Source organism: Schistocerca cancellata, chromosome 10, assembly GCF_023864275.1.
Source record: "Schistocerca cancellata isolate TAMUIC-IGC-003103 chromosome 10, iqSchCanc2.1, whole genome shotgun sequence".
In the NCBI taxonomy this organism is placed as follows: Eukaryota; Metazoa; Arthropoda; class Insecta; order Orthoptera; family Acrididae; genus Schistocerca; species Schistocerca cancellata.
The window spans coordinates 19,627,799-19,654,673 of NC_064635.1; the positions used below are offsets into that span (position 1 = coordinate 19,627,799).

General features: G+C 46.3%; 1 protein-coding gene across 1 annotated transcript in view; it reads left to right on the forward strand.

Moving 5' to 3' along the window:
- LOC126106723 (insulin-like peptide receptor) overlaps positions 1-26,875 on the forward strand; it is a 197,825-nt gene that overhangs the window by 58,427 nt on the left and 112,523 nt on the right. The window contains exons 4-5 of the mRNA XM_049913103.1: positions 10,709-10,919; positions 19,474-19,650. Of these exons, the coding sequence (XP_049769060.1) occupies positions 10,709-10,919; positions 19,474-19,650 (388 nt within the window). The remainder of the gene's footprint in view (positions 1-10,708; positions 10,920-19,473; positions 19,651-26,875) is intronic.

Sequence of the window (26,875 nt, forward strand, 5' to 3'; positions counted from 1 at the left end):
TAAAATACGTTCTTATACACAGAGACGAAAAGTCATGGGATAGCGGTATCCACGTATACAAATGGCGCTATCATCGCGTAGGCAAGGTATAAAAGGGCAGTGATGGACGAAATTGTTATTTGTAGACAGGTGAACGATGTGAAAAGGTGTTCAACATGTTTATGACAGCACTACGGGATTTAACGGACTTTGAACGCGGAATGGTAAATGGAGCTAGACGCATGTGGCATACCCATACATTTCGGATATCGTTAGGGAATTCAATATTCCGAAATCGGCAGGGTCAAAAGTGTGCCGAGAATAACAAATTTCAGGCGTTACCTCTCACTATAGCAATGGCCGGCAGCCTTCACTTAACGACCGAGAGCAGCGGTGTTGGCGTGGAGTGGGCAGCACCGACAGACAAACAACACTACGTGGAACATCCGCAGAAATCGAATGTGTTCGTCAGGGCAGTGCGGCGACATCTGCTGTCAGTGCGCTATGGCAGCAGACCAGAGTGCCTTTGCTACCAGGACGAATTCGCCTGCAGCGCCTCTCATGCGCTTGTGACCATACCGGGTGGACCTTAGACGACTGGAAAATCATGGCCTGGTCACATTAGTTCCGATTTCAGTTAGTAAGAGCTAGTCATGGAGTTCGAGTATGGCGCAGACCCCACGAAATCATGTACGCAAGTTATCAACAAGGCAGTGTGCAAGATGGTGGTGGTTCCATTTGGTGTGGACTGTCTTTGCGTGGAGTGAACTGGATCCTGAGGACCAACTAACCCGATCATTTGTAACCTCCCCCTCACTTACCGACCTTAATGACAGTGAAAAATTAAACCGCGTGTACCTAATGGAAATTTGGGAAAAGCAATCGTCACCGAGGTTAATTTGTCGGTAAAGAGGGAGGAAAGGGTTGCATCTAAATGAAAGGAAAAATGCTAATGAAACTGGTGGAAATTAATTTTGAAATAGAGGTAAAGTTAATAAAGAAAGTAAATGGTCGGCCGTTACGTTAACAATCAACTAGCGGTAATTAGATATTTGAGATTTGGGGGAAATTACGGTCGCCAGTCCTAAGGACAACTACTATAGTAACTGAAAAAGAAAGGTTATTACACATATAATTAGCACTAGAAGCGTGGCAACTGAAGGTTGACATGTGTAGTGTGAAAACTGAAAGTTTGTCAGAAGTAATAAATTTCGCTACACTCTGACTTAATTTAGCAAAAGATTTAATAAAACCGGAAAATCGAAAGTTAATTTAGTGACTGAAGTTAATAGTGAACTTTCTTTCTGAAGCACATCGAAATTCAGTAAAATACGGTTAGTCTTGGAATACCTCAACAATCATTTCAAAAGCTACTTGAATCTACGCCATTTAGAAATAAGAGATTTAACTTTGAACTTGAATTAAATGATTCTGAACAATTAACAATAGCAAAATTTAGTACGTACCAAGCTGAGCTGCAGTCACAGGTAAGCTAAAATACGGTAACAAAACTCGCACTCTTAATTTGTGCTTGTGTAATCTAAATATTGTAGCCAGCTATGAATACCTTCAGTGAACTTTGAAATTAAAGCATTGAAATCGAAAGATGCTGGCGTTTGAATGTCAACGACACTCGGGTTCATTCCGGAAAAGGAAGGGACCCTGCTTGGTAATGCAATTGGGACAATGAGCAACAAAGGTTCATGCTAAGTTGCTGTAATTTTTTGATGCAACTTTTAAAAGTTTGAAAAGCTGAGGTCTGCCATACAGTTCTAAAACTTTACGTGCTTCCAGTCTTCCTTGTTGGTTGATTGAAGGTTTGAAGCCGTCGATCGAGGAGGTGGCGACAGTCACTCATTGTCGGCCGTCGCTGTTGCAGAAGCTGGATGTTGGCGCGCCTTCTTCTCGACACGGTCACCAGACGAAACGGGCTCTTGATGTGCGCCAGCTAATGCTGCCCGTCCGCGACACCATGTCAGAAACTATCATCGCAAGTCGAGCGCAATGACATGCTGCCAAACCCCGAAAGCGCGGCAACTCGCGGGAGCTTCACACAACACACCTGCTCCACTCGCTACTCCAGCCAGACTCTCCCCCTGCCCGCGCTCCACGCGACAGAGTTAACACTACCAAAGATCCTACACACTTTGATTCTTCACACGACCTACCGATGTATTCGTTCGATAGCAGTTTTCCCTAGGCAAGACTCAGCGTAAAAATACAAATAATATTTACGAAACAAACCAATTATACATCGACATAAATGCATAAATAAATATATATACAAATAGTAAAACAATTACAATATGTAAAGACACAGAAATGTCATATATTCAGGTAACAAAAATAAGGAAAACAAATTTATAGTACAATAGATGGAAATAGGAGGATATGCATTTCCGGCGTTTCACATTGACTGGAAATGGTTATATTTGGCTACTTGCGGACTATATGTAGCAATTATGGACTTCATATTCCCAAACAACGATGTCGTGTCACCGGGGCACAACCGTTCGCTATTGGTTCGAAGAACATACTGGACAATTCCAGCGAATGACCTCGCCACCCAGATAGCTCGACACAGATCCCATCGGACATTTATGGGACATAATCGAGAGCTGAGTTCGGGCGTAACATCCTGCACCGGCAAACTTTCGCAGTTATGGATAGCTATAGAGGCAGCGTGGCTCAATATTTCTACAGCGGACTTCCAACAACTTGTCGAGTTGCTGCCCTGCGCAGGGAAAAAGGAGATCCGACACGATATTTGGAGATATCCATTGACTTTCATCACTGGACTGTAAACAATGGCTGAGAATGTATAACATGTAAGTGTGATGTTCTCAGTGCCATCTTTAGTGTTGGTGCAAATTGATTGCATTGCCAAATGTCGCATCTTGTTGCTCTCTGTCGTTGATAGCGGTTTGTGGTCGCTTGATGGTCGATTCTTGAATGATCAGAAAGATACTGCAATTCTCTCACCATTAACTGCGCTATTGGTAGACTGCATAAATATGTTCCAGTCACGAATTGCTGAAACTTGTAAAGTGGTCTGCACTGAGAAGAGACACTTACCACACAATCCACAGTAGACAGGGTGGCCCATTGATGCAGACCGGGCCAAATATCTCACGAAATAAGCATCAAACGAAAAAACTACAAAGAACGAAACACGTCTAGCTTGAAGGAGGAAACCAGATGGCGCTATGGTTGGCCCGCTAGATGGCGCTGACATAGGTCAAACGGATATCAACTGCGTTTTTTTTAAATAGGAACCTCCATTTGTTATTACATATTCGTGTAGTACGTAAAGAAATATGATTGTTTTAGTTGGACCACTTTTTTCTCTTTGTGACAGAATAGTCACAAAACGTATAAGTACGTGGTATCACAAAACATTACGCCAGTGCGGACGGTATTTGCTTCGTGATACATTACCCGTGTTAAAATGGACCGTTTACCAATTGCGGGAAAGATCGATATCGTGTTGATGTATGGCTATTGTGATCAAAATGCCCAACGGGCGTGTGCTATGTATCCTGCTCGGTATCCTGGACGACTTCTTCCTAGTGTTCGGACCGTTCTCCGGATAGTTAAGTTATTTAAGAAAACAGGATGTGTTCTGCCACATGTGAAACGTCAACCACGACCTACAACAAATGATGATGCCCAAGTAGGTGTTTTAGCTGCTGTTGCGGTTAATCCGTACTTCAGTAGCAGACAAACTGCGAGAGAATCACGAATCCCAAAAACGTCGGTGCTGAGAATGCTACATCAATATCGATTGCACCCGTACCATGTTTCTATGCACCAAGAATTGCATGGCGACGACTTTGAACGTCGTGTACACTGGGCACAAAAGAAATTACGGGACGATGACAGATTTTTTCCACGCGTTCTATTTCGCGACGAAGCGTCATTCACCAACAGCGGTAACGTAAACCGGCATAATATGCACTATTCGGCAACGTGAAATCCACGATGACTGCGACAAGTGGAACATCAGCGACCTTGACGGGTTAATGTATGGTGCGGTATTATGGGAGGAAGGATAATTGGCCCCCATTTTATCGATCGCAATCTAAATGGTGCAATGTATGCTGATTTACTACGTACTCGCGTGCAGCTAAAGCGGTATTGAATAGCATATTTCATGACAGGTGGATTGGTCGTCGAAGCACCATACCATGGCCCGCACGTTCACCGGATCTGACGTCCCCAGATTTCTTTCTGTGGGGAAAGTTAAGGATATTTGCCATCGTGATCCACCGACAACGCCTGACAACATGCGTCAGCGCATTGTCAGCGCATGTGCGAACATTACGGAAGGCGAACTACTCGCGGTTGAGAGGAATGTCTTTACACGTATTGCCAAATGCATTGAGGTTGACGGTCATAATTTTGAGCATTTATTGCATTAATGTGGTATTTACAGGTAATCATGCTGTAACAGCATGCGTTCTCAGAAATGATAAGTTCACAAAGGTACATGTATCACATTGGAACAACCGAGATAAAATGTTCAGATCTACCTACGTTCTGTATTTTAATTTAAAAAACCTACCTGTTACCAACTGTTCGTCTAAAATTGTGAGCCATGTGTGTGTGATTATTACAGCGCCATCTCCCACAAAGCGAAAAAAGTGGTCCAACTAAAACATACATACTTCTTTACGTACTACACCAATATGTATTAAAAAATGGGGGTTCCAATTTAAAAAAACGCAGTTGATATCCGTTTGACCTATGGCACCGCCATCTAGCGGGCCAACCATAGCGCCATTTGGTTTCCCCCTTCAAGCTAGACAAGTTTCGTTCCGTGTAGTTTTTTCGTTTGACGCTTATTTCGTGAGATATTTGGCCCGGTCACGATCAATGGACCATCCTGTATCTCCCGAGTTGGGTGTGAATATGTCTAATGGAGTAGGACTGCCCATGTCCAAGTCTAGAACAGTAATCTGCTGAAATGCATCGCTTGACTTATGTAGAAATACACGGAGTTCCGTAATATCTACGTTACCTATTTCTGTTACAGAGGGAACAATATAACCCTCCGGGCCTCTTCGTATATTGGGAGAGCTGAGGCTGGACTGATGGATTCGATACCTCGACGTGCGAAAAGTTTTACAGTCAGTGGTACGTGAAGACAATGAAATCGATATCATTTAATACATATCGACAGGATGCTACACTCGTATGCTCTGCGGTGTGGTAGTCAGTTGACAGTCTTTTCCCATGACAGCTCGTTTAACATCAGCAAACAAGTACTCACTTAATAAACTGCAAATAACTGCATTATGCACTACTGGTCATTAAAATTGCTACACCAAGAAGAAATGCAGATGATAAACGGGTATTTTTGGACAAATATATTATACTAGAACTGACATGTGATTACATTTTCACGCAATTTGGGTGGATAGATCCTGAGAAATCAGTACCGAGAACAAACACCTATGGCCGTAATAACGGCCTTGATACGCCTGGGCATTGAGTCAAACAGAGCTTGGATGGCGTGTACACGTACAGCTGCCCATGCAGCTTCAACACGATACCACAGTTCATCAACAGTAGTGACTGGCGTATTCTGACGAGCCAGTTGCTCGGCCACCATTGACCAGACGTTTTCAATTGGTGAGAGATTTGGAGAATGTGTTGGACACGGCAGGAGTCGAACATTTTCTGTATCCACAAAGGCCCATGCAGGACCTGCAACATGCGGTCGTGCATTATCCTGCTGAAATTTAGGGTTTCGCAGGGATCGAATGAAGGGTAGAGCCACGGGTCGTGACACATCTGAAATGTAGCGTCTACTGTTCAAAGTGCCGTCAGTGCGAACACGAGGTGACCGAGACGTGTAACCAATGGCACCCCATACCATCACGCCGGGTGATACGCCAGTATGGCGATGACGAATACACGCTTCCAATGTGCGTTCACCGCGATGTCGCCAAAGACGGATGCGACCATCATGATGCTGTAAACAGAACCTGGATTCATCCGAAAAAATTACGATTTGCCATTCGTGCACCCAGGTTCGTCGTTGAGTACATCATCGCAGGCGCTCCTGTCTGCGATGCAGCGTCAAGGGTAACCGCAGCCACGGTCTCCGAGCTGATAGTCCGCGCTGCTGCAAACGTCGTCGAACTGTTCGTGCTGATGGTTGTTGTCTTGCAAATGTCCCCATCTGTTGACTCAGGGATGGAGACGTGGCTGCACGATCCGTTACAGCCATGCGGATAAGATGCCTGTCATCTCGACTGCTAGTGATACGAGGCCGTTGGGATCCAGGACGGCGTTTCGTATTACCCTCCTGAACCCACCGATTCCATATTCTGCTAACAGTCACTGGATCTCGACCAACGCGAGTAGCAATGTCGCGATACGATAAACCGCAATCGCGATAGGCTACAATCCGACCTTTACCAAAGGCGGAAACGTGATGGTACGCATTTCTCCACCTTACACGAGGCATCACAACAACGTTTCACCAGGTTGGTGCAAATGGCTCTGAGCACTATGGGACTTAACTTCTGAGGTCATCAGTCCCCTAGAACTTAGAACTACTTAAACCTAGCTAACCTATGGACATCACACACATCCATGCCCGAGGCAGGATACGAACCTGCGACGGTAGCGGTCGCGCGGTTCCAGACTGTAGCGCCTAGAACCGCTCGGCCACCCCCGCCGGCCGTTTCACCAGGCAACGCCGGTCAACTGCTGTTTGTGTATGAGAAATCGGTTGGACACTTTCCTCAGGTCAGCACGTTGTCGGTGTCGCCACCGGCGCCAACCTTGTGTGAATGCTCTGAAAAGCTAATCATTTGCATATCACAGCATCCTCCTCCTGTCGGTTAAATTGCGCGTCTGTAGCACGTCATCTTCGCGGTGTAGCAAATTTAATGGCCAGTAGTGTACAAACACGTACATAGGGGAGCTATTTTGTCTGCTGACGCAAGAGAACTGGTCGGGAAATTCTGGACAGGCATACTCTGTCTGCAAAATGAAAAGCGAGCAGCGTTCGCGGTGGAAAAGTTACTTTTCCCATAGAAGCGTTACATCCACCATACGGTATGACTAAGAATAAATTCATACCTGTATAGCGTGTAGCGTTAACGCACTCTGTGGAATAGAAGCACCCCATGGCCTTTTGCACACTGCATTGTCAGTGATTCATTACTCGAGGTGCGGAATGGTCGGTATAACTTCGTGAAACCCCCTGTAATTGCTTGTTGTGATGTAACATGGTAGAAAGAGTGGTAACTGGCCTGCTCGATCTTCATTTTACAGACTTATGAAGGAGGGGAACGCGTAGCCACAATCTGGTGACCTACCTTTCCTTGCACTTCTACCATTCACTCCAGCCGCCACCATCCTGTTACGCTCCTAGAAAACAGTTTAACCGTTACTAACACTCTACTGCACTTAGTCGTGGTACACAGTTTAATATTACCTCTTAACCCCTTCATTCAACAGTAAACAGCGATTTTATGCCACTAAAACACATTTTTAATAACAATCTGCATTTTTCCAGTCTTTGCAACGACGAAATTATCAGTCCTAGAAGAAACTGAATGGGACCATTTTTGTACGAAATTTAATTTCGTACTGTTAAGCATTTTCGCTGGAAGCTGGCGTTTTGGAGTTACTCGAGAAAAAATTAAAAGTGATCTTTGAAATTGCCCCCACTCCTATGGTCACACAATACTGGAGGTGATTTGTAGTATGTTGTTCATGACGGTCCCTCCTACCTCAGCACGGAAAATCGCTACTACACGACTTATTCGTCTACTTTTGGCCTTCGTCGACTAATATGTTGGCCAGTTGGGGACAGTTTTGCGGCTTGATAGAGCGCAAGTGTCTGCCACCAAGTTGTCCATGTGGACTTGTCCTACGTCACTGTGCTACACTGTAAACTGTTTCCGCTTACTCACTGTATACAGAGTACATATGGTACTACACCTACCTGCTTTGTGCAATTCTGCTGAAATGCTAGCCATTTTAATATCCAAACATCCATTACACTTTTCCTTCGTGCCAATTTTCTGTGTGCTCCATGCCGTCTCCATGGTGTTGAATAATGGTCAGCAGGACACTGACTTAGCAAATGTTATGGGATAGGCACATCACATGGAGCCTCCACTGGCCCTGCTGACTTCAGCAAGACGCCGTGGAAGTGAGTCTACGAGTCCCTGGTGCTCCTCTGGAAGCAGCTGACTCTAAATACAGTAGTTTGCAATGCGGCAGCCAGTTCTGGTCTCTTTGTGTGTGCAGGATCCACGGCAAGGAGCCTGCATTCCGTGACATCCCAAATATACTCGATGGGGTTCAAATCTGGGCGCCCAGCTGGGGGACTCAGGCTTTGGACCTCTCCTGCATGTTCCTGGAACCATTCTTGGGTAACATGTGTCGGAAGCCCAAAACTGGGTGGAGATGATCGAGAAGCAGCTGATTACACCACAGATCAATCAAAACCCTTTCCAGGACAACTAGAAGGCCCATTCGTACCAGGAAAATGGACCCCAGACCTTAACAGAGACACCTCCAGCTCGGACCACACGTTATTGGCAGACAGTACCCATAAAAAATGTTTCAAATGACTCTGAGCACTATGAGACTTAACATCTGAGGTCATCAGCCCCCTAGACTTAGAAATACTTAAACCTAACTAACCTAAGGACATCACACACGTCCAAGCCCGAGGCAGGATTCGAACCTGCGACCGTAGCAGCAGCGCGGTTCCGGACTGAAGCGCCTGGAACCGCTCAGCCACCCCGGCTGGCCGCAATACCCATAGATTCGTGTGGTCTGAGCCACACACCGTGCCTCCGTTCGGCACGGTGCAGTTAAAGTCATAACTATATCACGTTAAGCCGTTATTCCACTGTCCATCCCTGTGATTGACGACAAATGCAAGGCATTGTGCACGATGTCGTTGTGTTAATAGTGCCCCCTGTGCGGTGCCAGCCCCTCTAGCACATGGAGCCCATTTTCCTATGGCTTGTCCATTGTAAGACGTATCTGTCAGATCTTGTACGAGGTGCATTCAAGTTCTAAGGCCTCCAATGTTTTTTTCTCCGGACTGGAAAGAGATAGAAACATGTGCATTGTTTTAAAATGAGGCCGCGTTCATTGTCAATACGTCCCAGAGATGGCAGCACCGTACGGCAGAAGGAATTTTACCGCCAGAGGCGATAATGAGAACTGTTTTAAATACTTAAAATGGCGACGTTTTCCTTACTTGAACAGCGTGCAATCATTCGTTTTCTGAATTTGCGTGGTGTGAAACCAATTGAAATTCATCGACAGTTGAAGGAGACATGTGGTGATGGAGTTATGGATGTGTCGAAAGTGCGTTCGTGGGTGTGACAGTTTAATGAAGGCAGAACATCATGTGACAACAAACCGAAACAACCTCGGGCTCGCACAAGCCGGTCAGACGACACGATCGAGAAAGTGGAGAGAATTGCTTTGGGGGATCGCCGAATGACTGTTGAACAGATCGCCTCCAGAGTTGGCATTTCTGTGAGTTCTGTGCACACAATCCTGCATGACGACCTGAAAATGCGAAAAGTGTCATCCAGGTGGGTGCCACGAATGCTGACGGACGACCACACGGCTGCCCGTGTGGCATGTTGCCGAGCAATGTTGACGCGCTACGACAGCATGAATGGGACTTTGTTTTCGTCGGTTGTGACAATGGATGAGACGTGGATGCCATTTTTCAATCCAGAAACAAAGCGCCAGTCAGCTCAATGGAAGCACACAGATTCACCGCCACCAAAAAAATATCGGGTATCCACCAGTGCTGAAAAAATTGATGGTGCCCATGTTCTGGGACAGCGAGGGCGTAATCCTTACCCATTGCATTCCAAAGGGCACTACGGTAACAGGTGCATCCTACGAAAATGTTTTGAAGAACAAATTCCTTCCTGCACTGCAACAAAAACGCCCGGGAAGGGCTGCGCGTGTGCAGTTTCACCGAGACAACGCACCCGCACATCGAGCTAACGTTACGCAACAGTTTCTTCGTGATAACAACTTTGAAGTGATTCCTCATGCTCCCTACTCACCTGACCTGGCTCCTAGTGAATTTTGGTTTTTTCGCTTCGCCGCTGCCATGGAATCATGGCGTCAGCGTTGTGAAAAATGTGTACGTCTGCAGGGCGATTACGTCGAGAAGTAACGCCAGTTTCATCGATTTCGGGTGAGTAGTTAAGTAGAAAAAAAATCGGAGGCCTTAGAACTTGAATTATTGAACTGAGCCATGATCTCTTGCACTGTTGCCCTTCTCTCGCTAGTGACACTCAGTCTCAGATACCGCCTGTGACGGTCATCGTGGGTGACTGGACGGCTGTTAGTTCGTCTGTTGTGGACTGTGACGCCCTCATTCGACCATTAGTGATATACCCTCCACGCGGCTGACAGTGTGAAGCCCAAGTCCTACCACCACTGCCAAAATGGAAATTCCCATCCTTCGGGTACCAATCACTGCACCCCAAATGGGGTCGACTGTTGTTGCATGTTATACAAATCACTTGGACAGTCCTTCTCAGAAGGTCTCCAGCTGGCACAGGGGAAGTGTGATGCGCTCACAACACACTGTGTACCGCTATCCCACGACATTTGCCAAGTCACTCTATACGAAAGCGTATTCTGTCAAAGCTGTGAAGCACAGCCTGAAGCATATGATGAGGGGGGTGATGAGGACAGCCTGTTGTGGTCACAGGGAGCTGCGCTTCGAGTTCATCGGGCGGCGCTGCGTGTCTGAGGAGCAGTGCCGGCGCGAGCCGCTGCCTCCGGGCGGCAACAAGGTGCCCGGCCTCACGTGGATCCCGTTCCAGGGCCGCTGCCGCCTCGAGTGCCCCGAGGACCACCAGATGGTGGGCGCGCCCAGCGGCTACGCCGTCTGCGTGCCCTGCCGCGGCCGCTGTCGCAAGGCGAGTAGCCCTTCTCTGTACACTGCAACCTGATCCTCCCACAGAGGAGCTGACCATCCTGTCTGCCAAACTAGACACGCAGCACGCCATTCACGACAACCAGCTCTCGGACTCTGCCGCTCTCACGCTGACACATCGCCCCAACGATTCACATCTCCACTAGCGAGTCCGACGAAATCGTACCACCTCCCCATACCCGACCACCAAAACAGTCGAAAGACCTCCCCATCCAGTCTTACCAGACTACTCCTCCTCCTACTCCTCTTCCTGCAAGGCCAGCTCTTCTCCCTACTTTTCCTCCTTTCGCTCTGAAAAGTTTGTTTGAGGCTGTGGGCTTTGAACTAACGCTGTGAGCCTAAGTTGCTACTGTTGTTGTTGTGGTCTTCAGACCGAAGACTGGTTTGATGAAGCTCTGCATGCTACTCTATCCCGTGCAAGCCTCTTCATCTCCGGATAACTACTGCAACTTACATCCTTCTCAACCTGCTTACTGTATTTAACTCTTAGTTTCCCTTTACAATTTTAACCCCCCCCCCCTTCCCTCCATGCTTTACTCCAGCACTACACTCATGCTCATTAATTAAGGATAATGCTGATACATGGTGAAACAACGCTCTGTTGGGCGGTTTGCGGGTTTAAATAACCTCGGGGTATGGCCATGCGGTGCATTTGGCCTGCGGTCGTCGCACGGTGGCGCTGGCAGCAGTCCCCATAGACAGAGGTGTGTTGGTGCATGTCAGAGTACAGTGCAGCGAGTAAGTGTGCAGACGTTTTCAGACGTGCTAATGGTGACTGTGTGTTGAAAATGGCTCAAAGAACACGTATTGATGACGTTAGGAGAGGTAAAATACTAGCCCGACTGGAGGCTGGTCAAAGACAGCAGGTTGTAGCACGGGCCCTCTGTGTTCCACAAAGTGTGATCTCAAGATTATGGCAACGATTCCAGAAGACAGGAAACGTGTCCTGGCGCTACAGTACGGTACGTCCACAGTGTACAACGCCAAAAGAAGACCGATATATCACCGTCAGAGCCTGCAGACGGCCATGGAGTACTGCAGGTAGCCTTGCTCGGGACCTTACCGCAGCCACTGGAACAGTAGTCTCCAGACACACAGTCTGCAGACGACTGAAGAGACATGGTTTATTCGCCCGGAGACCTGCGAAGTGCATCCCACTGACCCTGGTCACAGGAAGGTCCGTAAAGCCTGGTGTCAAGAACACTGTACATTGTCATTGGAACAGTGGTCCAAGGTTATGTTCACTGACGAGTCCAGGTATAGTTTAAACAGCGCTTCTCGCCGGGTTTTCATGTGGCGTGAACCAGGAACCAGATACCAACCCCATAATGTCCTTGAAAGGGACCTGTATGGACGTCGTGGTTTGATGGTGTGGGGTGCGATTATGATGGGTGCTCGTCAACCCCTGCATGTCTTTGACAGAGGAACTGTAATAGGTCAGGTGTATCGGGACGTTATTTTGCACCAGTATGTCCTTTCAGGAGTGCAGTGGGTCTCACCTTCCTCCTGATGGATGATAATGCACGGCCGCACCAAGCTGCCATCGTGGAGGAGTACCTTGAAACAGAAGATATCAGGTGAATGGAGTGGCCTGCCTGTTCTCCAGACCTAAACCCCATCGAGCACGTCTGGGATGCTCTCGGTCGACGTATCGCTGCACTTCTTCAAACCCCTAGGACACTTCAGGAGCTCCGACAGGCACTGGTGCAAGAATGGGAGGCTATACCCGAGCAGCTGCTCGACCACCTGATCCAGAGTATGCCAACCCATTGTGCGGCCTGTGTACGTGTGCATGGTGATCATATCCCATATTGATGTCGGGGTACAAGCAAAGGAAACGGTGGCGTTTAGTAGCACATGTGTTTCGGAACCGTTTTCTCAAATTATTACCAATACCGTGGACTTACAGATCTGTGTCGTGTATGTTCCCTATGTGGCTATGCTATTAGCTCCAGTTTTGTGTAGTGCCACGTTGTTATGGTACCACATTCTGCAATTATCCTTGATTTATGAGCATGAGTGTACATTGGTGATCCCTTGATGTCTCTGAATATGTCCTATCAAGCGATCCCTTCTTTTAGTCAAGTTATACCGCAAATTTCTTTGCTCCCCAGTTCTATTCGGTACCTCCACTTCAATTACATGATCTACCCATCCAGTCTTCAGCACTCTTCTGTAGCACAACCTTTCAAAAACTTCTATTCTCTTCTTGTCTTAACCGTTTACCGTCCACAATTCACTTCTATGCATGGCTACATTCCAGACAAATACCTTCATAAAAAGAATTTCTAATGTTTAAATCTATATTCGCTGTTAAAAAATTTCTCTTCTTCAGAAAAGCTTTTCTTGCCATTGTCAGTCTACATTTTATATCCTCTCTATTTCGGCTATCATCAGTTATTTTTCTGCCGAAATAGCAAAACTCATCTACTCATCTTAAGTATCTCCTTTTCTAGTCTAATTCCCTCAGCATCGCCTGATTTACTTCGACAACATTCCATTGTCCTTGTTTTACTTTTGTTAATGTTCATCATATGTCCACCTTTCAAGACACAGTCCATTTCGTTAAACTACTGTTCCAAGCCGTTTGCTGTCTCTGACAAAATTACAATGTCATCGGCAAACCCCAAAGTGCTTATATCTTCTCCCTGGACTTTAATTCCTAGTCGAAAATTTTTTTTGTTTCCTGTAATGCTTCCTCAATGTACAGACTGAATAAGTTCGAGGGTAGGCTATAGCCCTGTCCCACTCTCTTTTAAACCACTGCCTTCCTTTCATACCCGTAGACTCTTATATACGGAGTCTGGTTTCTGTACCACTGGTAAATAGCCTTTCGCTCCCAATGTTTTACGCTTGCTAGCTTCAGAATTTCAAAGAAGATAAGGCAGTCAACATTGTCAAAAGCTTTCTCTAAGTCTAAAAATCCTATAAATAGTTTTGCCTTTCCTTAACCAATTTTCTAGCATAAGTCGCAGGATCAGTATTACCTCTCGTATTCCTACATTTCTCCGGAACCCAAATTGATCTTCCCCGTCGGCTTCTACCAGCTTTTCCATTCTCCTATACAGAATTCGTGTTAGTATTTGGCAATCTTAACTTATGAAACTAATAGTTTGTAACTCTCACACTTGCCAGCACCTGATTTCTTTAGAATTGCAGTTCTTAGATTCTTCTTGAAGTCTGCGGGTATTTCCCTGTCTCGTACATCTTGCACACCAAATTAAAGTGTTTCGTTATGGCTGGCTCTCCCTAGGCTAATGGCAGTTCTGACTAAATGTCTTCTACTCCCAGGGCCCTATTTGGACTGAGGTCTTTCAGTGCTCTGTCAAATTCTTCTCGCAGTATCATGTCTCCTATCTACTCTTCATGTACATCTTTTTCCATTTCTATAAAATTGTCTTCAAATTCATCTCCCTTGTATAGCCGCTGTATATGCTCCCGTCAACTTGCAACTTTTCCTTTTTTACTTGAACCTGGTTTTCCATGCAAGCTCTTCTCTTTTGTTTTTGTTAATAATAAAGTGTAATTTGTTTGCAGCTATCAATTTAAGAAAGTTTTCAAAAGGCGTGGTCAAATGTTCTGTAAATGATAGGTGTCAGATTAAGAAATAAAACCGATTGAGGCTCCTATGAATGATATAGAGATCATTCACAGCAGTTGACGTGGAGATTAGGAACGCGCGTTCTGTGTCCTCATATTTGAAGAATTCTCTATTGAAAAATATTTGAACTTTTTTACATTTTCTGGCACAGAAGACAGAAATATGTCAAGGCCAACCAACAGCGGACTGCACGCTCTACATAGCATGTTAAACAATCATCCTCTAGAACTCCTTAAGGTCCCAAGATTCTGAGTTAAACATTAAATTTAAAATTCTCAGTCGTCAACTCATTTGTTATACAGGATTTCCACCACTATCCAAATGAGTGTCAAAAGTTTCTGAAATTTATTTTAGTTTTCTCTTGTAGACAAATCAGTTCACAAAACGCTTTACAATTTTCTTCAAAATTCTTTTTTATTTTCACGTTTTTTTCGCATAGCATGATCTTCTTGATACGTCACTTGCGTGGGGCTGAGACAGATAGATCTTAAGAAGATGAATTTGTTGACTTCTGATTTGCGTTTTGTTCTCGGAACATCGTGGCCTCAAAGTTCCCTAACTTCAGTACTTTATTGGAATGAGATCATTTTGAGAGGTAAATATCGGTGGAATGTATCATTGTATGCGCAAAATTGCTACGTGTTGAAGAGACGATCATTTTGACACTTCATTTACATAGCTAGCAGCATCTGCTTGCGAATTAGTTCAGTCTTTACTAAAATCACGAATTAAGGTTTTCTTAATTACCCTCATTACCTGCAACCAATTAAATACCTTTTTGCGAAAACTACGACCCACGGTGGTAAATTTGATACCACATTTGTCCATTTGCCATTCTTTCATGGGACAAAAATTTTCCCTCAAATCAGTAATTAAATTTTTCTTAATTACCCTGGTTACTCTGAAATAAATAAACATTTCTTTGCAGAACTGACTCACGATGGACAGTCAGATACCCATTTTCTAATTTACCACTCCACGTTTGGCTAAGAAAGTCGTGCAAAAATCCATTGTCTAATTTTTCTTCAACTAACTAATAGTTTTTTCTTATTTCTCATGTTTACTTTCAAGCAATGAAATGTTTTTTTAAATAACTAGACTTCGGACGCATCAGCTTGATGTCATATATATCCACTTCCCACTCTTCGTTTGGCGATGAAAATTTGCACAAAAATTTCCCTCAAATCACTAATTAATTTTCTATTAGTTACCTTGATTACTTTTAAGCAATTAGACTTCACGCTCGACTGTTTGATGCCCTATTTGTCCATTTCCCACTGTTCGTTGGCTATGAAAATTCGGACGAAAATCCATTGCACAATTTATAGCTAATCTTCCTTTTGCTCGACTCAAACATTCCATCAAACCGGTCATTCCTTTTTTTCGTCAGAGTAGTCAATTTAGGATCACCGAGCGAGGTGGCGCAACGGTGAGCACACTGGACCTACATTCGAGAGGTCGACGGTTCAAATCCGCGTCCCGCCATCCAGATATAGGTTTTCCGTGATTTCCCTAAATTAACTCAGGCAAATGTTGGATGGCTTGTAACCTCCCTCTTACTAATCGGCCTATCCTACTTGCGATATAAAATATGACCGTAGATCGCGTGTGTGTCTAATGGATTTTTTCTAATTGGATAAGGCTATATTTCCCGAAGAAGTGATACCGATAAGTAGGGGGAAAGTGTACAACCGACCCTTCTGATGGAAAGTCTACTAAAAATAAAAGTAATTAAACCGGACAGGGCTATAATGTGGAAAATGAAAGTTATTTTGTGCATTCACTCACGAACAACACTGGATAGAAAAGGGATACCACTGATCATGAATCCAAAAGCTACAGTAATGAACGAAAAGGAAATAATAAACGGTCGCCAGCCCACGAGGGGAATTTACATCCAAAAGCCTGTACAAGATGATGGGAAAGAAAAACATACATTATTAAACTCTGGCGTGCCAACTGAAGGTTGTCACGTTTTTTGACACTAATTTTAAGTGAATATGTAATGATAAAGAAAATTGAGAAGTTATGTTTGGCATTAAATTTTGAAAAAGGCAATCGAGTAATGATTTAAAGATACGTAATTAAACTGTATGTTAGTATAGAACTCGGTTACGTTAACAATGACTTTCAGTGACCTCACCATAACGCCATCAAAGAAATTTAGAAAAAAAGCAAGCACTTTATACTTTGCCGTTACTTATTTTGCAAATTGGATTTCATATTATTGTCCGAACAACTGAGCCTTTTTTACTGACTTAAACAGAATTAAATACTAGAATACGTACCAAACCAGACATATGCTCCTAGGTACATGTAAAATAAATAAAACTTCCACATTCCTAATTTGTGCATTTCTTTAGATTTGGATTTTTTCCAGTGATTGAGTCTCAAACTTGAAAAATGAAATTTCTTTTCTTTAGTCGTATACTGAAGCCTCTGTTGTACAACAGTTAATTGAAAGTAGACTGAGGCTACAATTCTTGAAAGAGAAATTATTCATTAATAAACTGGCTGTAACTATTCAATTTGTTTCTTATGACACTCAGCTTATTACGGGGAAAAAAAAGGAACAAGGGTCCTGCTTGGTAACAATGTCTGGAGGCAATGAGAACACAATCGCCCTGAGTTCAACTGATTATTATTTAAATAAATCTTATCAATCAAATCACATTCAGTTGTGCTGCTGGGTTAGCCGTTAATACTTTCTACCAACGAACAGTCTTACTTCAGTGATGTGCGCACCACGAAACTCGGAGCCGATGACGAAACTGTGTTGCTGGAACTGCTGCTGTTGTTGAAGACGGTAGCATATTGTGGAGCCACGGCTAATTACAGGAACGAGCAATCGTAATTAATACAGCTCTTTCTGCCCGTCCACTGTCCGTACTCCTACTACTAGAAATCTGGCCGGTGAGCGTACATGATGCCGCCGAAATGGTACTCTCTGCTGTGAGAGCCTTAATTAAAGCCCCACTTCCTCACACCTCATGCGCTGGAACTTGTCTCCCGCTCTCTCCGCCCGCTCTGCGCAACAACCCCCTACCCAAAGATTTTACAACGCACAAGCACTGCTGTTATCGTTGCTAGTCGATGCAAATAACAATCCCTTTGGCTTTTTCCCAGAGCTTATAAGTTTCACAGTAAAACACAGATAAATACGATGAAACGTCAACAGCAATGTCCTTACTTATTAAAAGAAAGAATTTAAATTACGAGGGCAGTTCAATAAGTAATGCAACACATTTTTTTTTCTGAAACAGGGGTTGTTTTATTCAGCATTGAAATACACCAGGTTATTCCCCAATCTTTTAGCTACACAACACTATTTTTCAACGTAATCTCCATTCAATGCTACGGCCTTACGCCACCTTGAAATGAGGGCCTGTATGCCTGCACGGTACCATTCCACTGGTCGATGTCGGAGCCAACGTCGTACTGCATCAATAACTTCTTCATCATCCGCGTAGTGCCTCCCACGGATTGCGTCCTTCATTGGGCCAAACATATGGAAATCCGACGGTGCGAGATCGGGGCTGTAGGGTGCACGAGGAAGAACAGTCCACTGAAGTTTTGTGAGCTCCTCTCGGGTGCGAAGACTTGTGTGAGGTCTTGCGTTGTCATGAAGAAGGAGAAGTTCGTTCACATTTTTGTGCCTACGAACACGCTGAAGTCGTTTCTTCAATTTCTGAAGAGTAGCACAATACACTTCAGAGTTGATCGTTTGACCGTGGGGAAGGACATCGAACAGAATAACCCCTTCAGCGTCCCAGAAGACTGTAACCGTGACTTTACCGGCTGAGGGTATGGCTTTAAACTTTTTCTTGGTAGGGGAGTGGGTGTGGCGCGACTCCATTGATTGCCGTTTTGTTTCACATTCGAAGTGATGAACCCATGTTTCATCGCCTGTAACAATCTTTGACAAGAAATTGTCACCCTCAGCCACATGACGAGCAAGCGACTCCGCACAGATGGTTCTCCTTTGCTCTTTATGGTGTTCGGTTAGACAACGAGGGACCCAGCGGAAACAAACCTTTGAATATCCCAACTGGTGAACAATTGTGACAGCACTACCAACAGAGATGTCAAGTTGAGCACTGAGTTGTTTGATGGTGATCCGTCGATCATCTCGAACGAGTGTGTTCGCACGCTCCGCCATTGCAGGAGTCACAGCTGTGCACGGCCGGCCCGCACGAGGGAGATCAGACAGTCTTGCTTGACCTTGCAGCGATGATGACACACGCTTTGCCCAACGACTCACCGTGCTTTTGTCCACTGCCGGATCACCGTAGACATTCTGCAAGCGCCTATGAATATCTGAGATGCCCTGGTTTTCCGCCAAAAGAAACTCGATCACTGCCCGTTGTTTGCAACGCACATCCGTTACAGACGCCATTTTAACAGCTCCGTACAGCGCTGCCACCTGTCGGAAGTCAATGAAACTATACGAGACGAAGCGGGAATGTTTGAAAATATTCCACAAGAAATTTCCGGTTTTTTCAACCAAAATTGGCCGAGAAAAAAAATGTGTTGCATTACTTATTGAACTGCCCTCGTACAATGAAACGTCAACAGACTTCTACCTAAAAGTACACATACAGTGAAGCAATGTCCTTACTTATTAAAAGGAAGCATTTAAATTAGAAATATTTACATACAATCCAAAAAAAGTTGTATATCGGTAGCAGGTGCCATGCATCCTGCATTTTCGGTGTTGGAGGTTCCTTTAAAAGGAAAGGAACGACCGGTGCCCTTCTCGATCCTTGACACAGTCCCAGCTCGTGCCCTGTCTGAAATGAGCTCAGTGTCGATGGGACGTTAGGCCCCGGTCTTTCCTCCTTCCTTCAGTTTGGGACCCTCTAGCACCTGCATAATTTTGAGCCTGAAGGTCAAACAGCCCAAGAGCGCCTTACGAGCCGCGCCGTATGCTCGGCAGGTGTGCGGGGACGGCCGCGAGAGCGTGGTGCGCACGCTGGCCGACATGGACAAGTTCCGGCAGTGCACGCACGTCGACGGCTCGCTCACCTTCATCCTGTCCGACGACGAGCGGGACCTGTCCGAGGAGCTGCCCAGCCGCTTCGGACTCATCCAGGAGATCAACGGACACCTCAAGGTAAGGCCCGGCGTCGCCCGCATCCCGGCTCCCGTCAAGAGTCACCAAAGAGATCGTCAGCGGCCTCAAGGTGACATCCCAATCTTGTATGTATGCATGTTAACCGGGGACCTACAGGGTGTTTCAAAAATGACCGGTATATTTGAAACGGCAATAAAAACTAAACGAGCAACGATAGAAATACACCGTTTGTTGCAATATGCTTGGGACAACAGTACATTTTCAGGCGGACAAACTTCCGAAATTACAATAGTTACAATTTTCAACAACAGATGGCGCTGCGGTCTGGGAAACTCTATAGTACGATATTTCCCACATATCCACCATGCGTAGCAATAATATGGCGTAGTCTCTGAATGAAATTACCCGAAACCTTTGACAACGTGTCTGGCGGAATGGCTACATGAGATGTACTGCTTCAGCTGTTCAATTGTTTCTGGATTCTGGCGGTACACCTGGTCTTTCAAGTGTCCCAACAGAAAGAAGTCACAGGGGTTCATGTCTGGCGAATAGGGAGCCCAATCCACGCCGCCTCCTGTATGTTTCGGATAGCCCAAAGCAATCACACGATCATCGAAATATTCATTCAGGAAATTAAAGACGTCGGCCGTGCGATGTGGCCGGGCACCATCTTGCATAAACCACGAGGTGTTCGCAGTGTGGCACTTTGTACTGCCACAAATTCACGAAGAATGTCCAGATAGCGTGATGCAGTAATCGTTTCGGATCTGAAAAATGGGCCAATGATTCCTTTGGAAGAAATGGCGGCCCAGACCAGTACTTTTTGAGGATGCAGGGACGATGGGACTGCAGCATGGGGCTTTTCGGTTCCCCATATGCGCCAGTTCTGTTTATTGACGAAGCCGTCCAGGTAAAAATAAGCTTCGTCAGTAAACCAAATGCTGCCCACATGCATATCGCCGTCATCAATCCTGTGCACTATATCGTTAGCGAATGTCTCTCGTGCAGCAATGGTAGCGGCGCTGAGGGGTTGCCGCGTTTGAATTTTGTACGGATAGAGGTGTAAACTTTGGCGCACGAGACGATACGAGGACGTTGGCGTCATTTGGACCGCAGCTGCACCACGGCGAACGGAAACCCGAGGCCGCTGTCGGATCACCTGCTGCACTAGCTGCGCATTGCCCTCTGTGGTTGCCGTACGCGGTCGCCCTACCTTTCCAGCACGTTCATCTGTCACGTTCCCAGTCCGTTGAAATTTTTCAAACAGATCCTTTATTGTATCGCTTTTCGGTCCTTTGGTTACATTAAACCTCCGTTGAAAACTTCGTCTTGTTGCAACAACACTGTGTTCTAGGCGGTGGAATTCCAACACCAGAAAAATCCTCTGTTCTAAGGAATAAACCATGTTGTCTACAGCACACTTGCACGTTGTGAACAGCACACGCTTACAGCAGAAAGACGACGTACAGAATGGCGCACCCACAGACTGCGTTGTCTTCTATATCTTTCACATCACTTGCAGCGCCATCTGTTGTTGAAAATTGTAACTACTGTAATTTCGAAAGTTTGTCCGCCTGAAAATGTACTGTTGTCCCAAGCATATTGCAACAAACGATGTATTTCTATCGCTGCTCTTTTAGTTTTTATTGCCGTTTCAAATATACCGGTCATTTTTGAAACACCCTGTAGAAATGACGGAGAGGCTCCGCCCCCGCCGCAGCCGCAGTGGTCCACAACCCCACGACGACCACCGCAGTCCACTTCACCCCTCCGCCGCCCCACACCGAACCCAGGGTTATTGTGCGTTTGGGCCCCCGGTGGACCCCCCAGGGAACGTCTCACACCAGACGAGTGTAACCCCTATGTTTGCGTGGTAGAGTAATGGTGGTGTAGCGTACGTGGAGAACTTGTTTGCGCAGCAATCGCCGACATAGTGTAACTGAGGCGAAATAGGGGGAACCAGCCCGCATTCGCCGAGGCAGTTGGAGAACCGCCTAAAAACCATCCACTGACTGGCCGGCTCACCGGACCTCGACACAGTTCCGCCGGGCGGAGTCGTGCCGGGGACCAGGCGCTCCTTCCCGCCCGGAAAGCCGGGGAGGGGGGGGGGCGTCCTAATCTTACTTTGCTTTCCTTTTTCGTGTCCAGAGACTTTCCTTCAGCCCAGTATTGAAGGACATCCAATGTGTTTCATTCTTGTGAAGCGACAGTTCATTAAGAGTAAATCTCGTGGTGCAGCTAGGACACTGTGTTCACCCCCATTAGCTGAGTGGTCAGCACGGCGGAATGCCACGCCAACGTCCCGGGTTCAAAAAATGGTTCAAATGGCTCTGAGCACTGTGGGACTTAACATCTGTGGTCATCAGTCCCCTAGAACTTAGAACTACTTAAACCTAACTAACCTAAGGACATCACACACATCCATGCCCGAGGCAGGATTCGAACGTGCGACCGTAGCAGTCCCGCGGTTCCGGACTGTAGCGCCTAGAACCGCTAGACCACCGCGGCCGTCGCCCGGGTTCGATTCCAGGCTGGAGCAGGAGAGTTTCTCCGCTCAGCGACTGGGTGATGTGTTGTCCTCCTCATCACTTCATCACCCATCTCCGACGCGCTAGTCACCCAATGTGGCGTCGAATGCAACAAGTACTTGCTTGATAGGTTCCCGGGAATTACGCCGGATAATATTGTGAAAACCGCACAATACAGGGCTATTACAAATGATTGAAGCGATTTCATAAATTCACTGTAGCTCCATTCGTTGACGTATGGTCACGACACACTACAGATACGTAGAAAAACTCATAAAGTTTTGTTCGGCTGAAGCCGCACTTCAGGTTTCTGTCGCCAGAGCGCTCGAGAGCGCAGTGAGACAAAACGGCGACAGGAGCCGAGAAAGCGTATGTCGTGCTTGAAATGCACTCACGTCAGTCAGTCATAACAGTGCAACGACACTTCAGGACGAAGTTCAACAAAGATCCACCAACTGCTAACTCCATTCGGCGATGGTATGCGCAGTTTAAAGCTTCTGGATGCCTCTGTAAGGGGAAATCAACGGGTCGGCCTGCAGTGAGAGAAGAAACGGTTGAACGCGTGTGGGCAAGTTTCACGCGTAGCCCGCGGAAGTCGACGAATAAAGCAAGCAGGGAGCTAAACGTACCACAGCCGACGGTTTGGAAAATCTTACGGAAAAGGCTAAAGCAGAAGCTTTACCGTTTACAATTGCTACAAGCCCTGACACCCGATGACAAAGTCAAACGCTTTGAATTTTCGGCGCGGTTGCAACAGCTCATGGAAGAGGATGCGTTCAGTGCGAAACTTGTTTTCAGTGATGAAGCAACATTTTTTCTTAATGGTGAAGTGAACAGACACAATGTGCGAATCTGGGCGGTAGAGAATCCTTACGCATTCGTGCAGCAAATTCGCAATTCACCAAAAGTTAACGTGTTTTGTGCAATCTCAGGGTTTAAAGTTTACGGCACCTTTTTCTTCAGCGAAAGAAACGTTACAGGGCACGTGTATCTGGACATGCTGGAAAATTGGCCCATGCCGCAACTGGAGACCGACAGCGCCGACTTCATCTTTCAACAGGATGGTGCTCCACCACACTCCCATCACGATGTTCGGCATTCTTAAACAAGAGATTGGAAAACCGATGGACCGGTCGCGGTGGAGATAATGATCAGCAATTCATGTCATGGCCTGCACGCTCTCCTGACTTAACCCCGTGCGATTTCTTTCTGTGGGGTTATGTGAAAGATTCAGTGTTTAAACCTCCTCTACCAAGAAACGTGCCAGAACTGCGAGCTCGCATCAACGATGCTTTCGAACTCATTGATGGGGACATGCTGCGCCGAGTGTGGGAGGAACTTGATTATCGGCTTGATGTCTGCCGAATCACTAAAGGGGCACATATCGAACACTTGTGAATGCCTAAAAAAACTTTTTGAGTTTTTGTATGTGTGTGCAAAGCATTGTGAAAATATCTCAAATAATAAACTTATTGTAGAGCTGTGAAATCGCTTCAATCATTTGTAATAACCCTGTATTTCAGCGAGACAACTGCCCGCCATCTTCAGGTGCTACTGTCGCGTCGCTGACAATCTCGCCAATTCATATGTCGGCTTTCTAGAACAGCGCAGGGGCCAGTGGGGGCGTACCGCCATCGAAGACCAATCGTAGACGGCGTCTAATACCAGAGCCCTCTGCTGGAGGAACGGGTCGCGGTCTGCGGAAGCGCGTCGCGGCGCGGGAAAATGCGGCCGGGAGTAACAGACCCCGTTCGCGCGCGCGAGGTGTTGGCAAGCGATTTAAGCATCTGGTTCAAATGGCTCTGAGCACCATGGGACTTAACATCTGTGGTCATCAGTCCCCTAAAACTTAGAACTACTTAAACCTAACTAACCTAAGGACATCACACACATCCATGCCCGAGGCAGGATTCGAACCTGCGACCGTAGCAGTCCTGCGGTTCCGGACTGCAGCGCCTAGAACCGCATGACCACCGCGGCCGGCTTAAGCATCTGCGCTAAGGTTTCCCACCTGCGTTGACGGTGCAGTTGCTAATCTGAAGCTGACGATTCCTTAGTCCCGCCAAGGCTGGCTCCCATGCTTTGCTCAGGTGAAACCCCGTGTCTCTGTTTATTAGGTCACTGCTTATACGTATTTCGACCGCCTCTTTGATCATGGAGTCCCAGTATGTTAACCGGTTTCTTCATAGTTCATGCCGTGTCCCGTGTCAAGGCAGTGTCCAGCAACCGCAGATTTCTCTAGCTGACCCAACCTCGTGTGACGTTTATGTTCGTCGCACCTGTCTCTGACCGTACGACACGTCTGGCCAATATAAGACTTCCCACAGTGGCACGGGATTTTATATATTCCTGGTCTCCTCAGGCCGAGGTTGTCTTTAACCGAGTTCAGCACTGATTGCGCTCGTGCTGCAGTTCGAAAAACACATTTCATCCGGTATTTATTGAAAATTCTGCCTATCTTAAAAGACACGCCACCGACATACGGTAGAAAAACCAACCCCATGGTGTTCTCTGCTTCTTCAGGCTGTTCTTGAGGTTTGGAGCGTGCTGGTCGAAATGCATTCCGGATCTCTTCTCGGAGTACCCGTTCTGGGCAAACACAGAGCGGAGATGGCTAAGCTCTGCTGATAACCTGTCCTGATCTGAGATGACTCTAGCCCTATGCACTAGCGTCCGTGACACACCGCTGCGCTGTGAAGGTCGATGACAGCTCGTAGCTTGTAAATACAAGTCTGTGTGCGTAGGCTTCCGGAACACACTGTGACCCAAGGAGCCGTCTCCTTTTCTACGAACCAAAACGTCCAGAAACGGCAGCTCACCATCTCTATCTATCTCCATGGTGAAACAGATGCTTGGATGGGAGGACATCAGATGTTCCAGAAAAGAAGGAAGCGTTGCTGTCCCATGCGGCCATAACGCAAACGTATCATCTACATATCTCCAAAAACATTTGGGTTTCAAAACCGCCGTCTGAAGTGCTTTGTCCTCGAAGTCTTCCATAAAAAGATTAGCTACTATGAGAGAGAGAGGGCTACCCGTAGCAACACCATCATTCTGCTCAACATACTGGTCGTTGAATAAAAAATAAGTCGAGGTAAGCACGTGTTTGAAAAGCTGTAAGACGTCCTCTTCCAGCTTAGTCCCTATGAGTTGTAATGAGTCCACCAGAGGCACCCGTGTGAACAAAGAGACCACTAGTAAGTCGCTAGATTCAAGGCGCAGCTTCTTCAGTTGCCGTATAAAATCTTCTGAGTTTCGAATATGGTGTTCACATTTCCCCACCATGGGACTCAGAAGAGAAGCCAGATGTTTAGCTAGGTGGTATGTTGGGGCAAAGCAGAACATTCTCCTGATGTACAGGGTGTTTCAAAAATGACCGGTATATTTGAAACGGCAATAAAAACTAAACGAGCAGCTATAGAAATACACCGTTTGTTGCAATATGCTTGGGACAACAGTACATTTTCAGGCGGACAAACTTTCGAAATTACAGTAGTTACAATTTTCAACAACAGATGGCGCTGCAAGTGATGTGAAAGATATAGAAGACAACGCAGTCTGTGGGTGCGCCATTCTGTACGTCGTCTTTCTGCTGTAAGCGTGTGCTATTCACAACGTGCAAGTGTGCTGTAGACAACATGGTTTATTCCTTAGAACAGAGGATTTTTCTGGTGTTGGAATTCCACCGCCTAGAACACAGTGTTGTTGAAACAAGACGAAGTTTTCAACGGAGGTTTAATGTAACCAAAGGACCGAAAAGCGATACAATAAAGGATCTGTTTGAAACATTTCAACGGACTGGGAACGTGACGGATGAACGTGCTGGAAAGGTAGGGCGACCGCGTACGGCAACCACAGAGGGCAACGCGCAGCTAGTGCAGCAGGTGATCCGACAGCGGCCTCGGGTTTCCGTTCGCCGTGTTGCAGCTGCGGTCCAAATGACGCCAACGTCCACGTATCGTCTCGTGCGCCAGAGCTTACACCTCTATCCATACAAAATTCAAACGCGGCAACCCCTCAGCGCCGCTACCATTGCTGCACGAGAGACATTCGCTAACGATATAGTGCACAGGATTGATGACGGCGATATGCGTGTGGGCAGCATTTGGTTTACTGACGAAGCTTATTTTTACCTGGACGGCTTCGTCAATAAACAGAACTGGCGCATATGGGGAACCGAAAAGCCCCATGTTGCAGTCCCATCGTCCCTGCTTCCTCAAAAAGTACTGGTCTGGGCCGCCATTTCTTCCAAAGGAATCATTGGCCCATTTTTCAGATCCGAAACGATTACTGCATCACGCTATCTGGACATTCTTCGTGAATTTGTGGCGGTACAAACTGCCTCAGACGACACTGCGAACACCTCGTGGTTTATGCAAGATGGTGCCCGGCCACATCGCACGGCCGACGTCTTTAATTTCCTGAATGAATATTTCGATGATCGTGTGATTGCTTTGGGCTATCCGAAACATACAGGAGGCGGCGTGTATTGGCCTCCGTATTCGCCAGACGTGAACCCCTGTGACTTCTTTCTGTGGGGACACTTGAAAGACCAGGTGTACCGCCAGAATCCAGAAACAATTGAACAGCTGAAGCAGTACATGTCATCTGCATGTGAAGCCATTCCGCCAGACACGTTGTCAAAGGTTTCGGATAATTTCATTCAGAGACTACGCCATATTATTGCTACGGATGGTGGATATGTGGAAAATATCGTACTATAGAGTTTCCCAGAC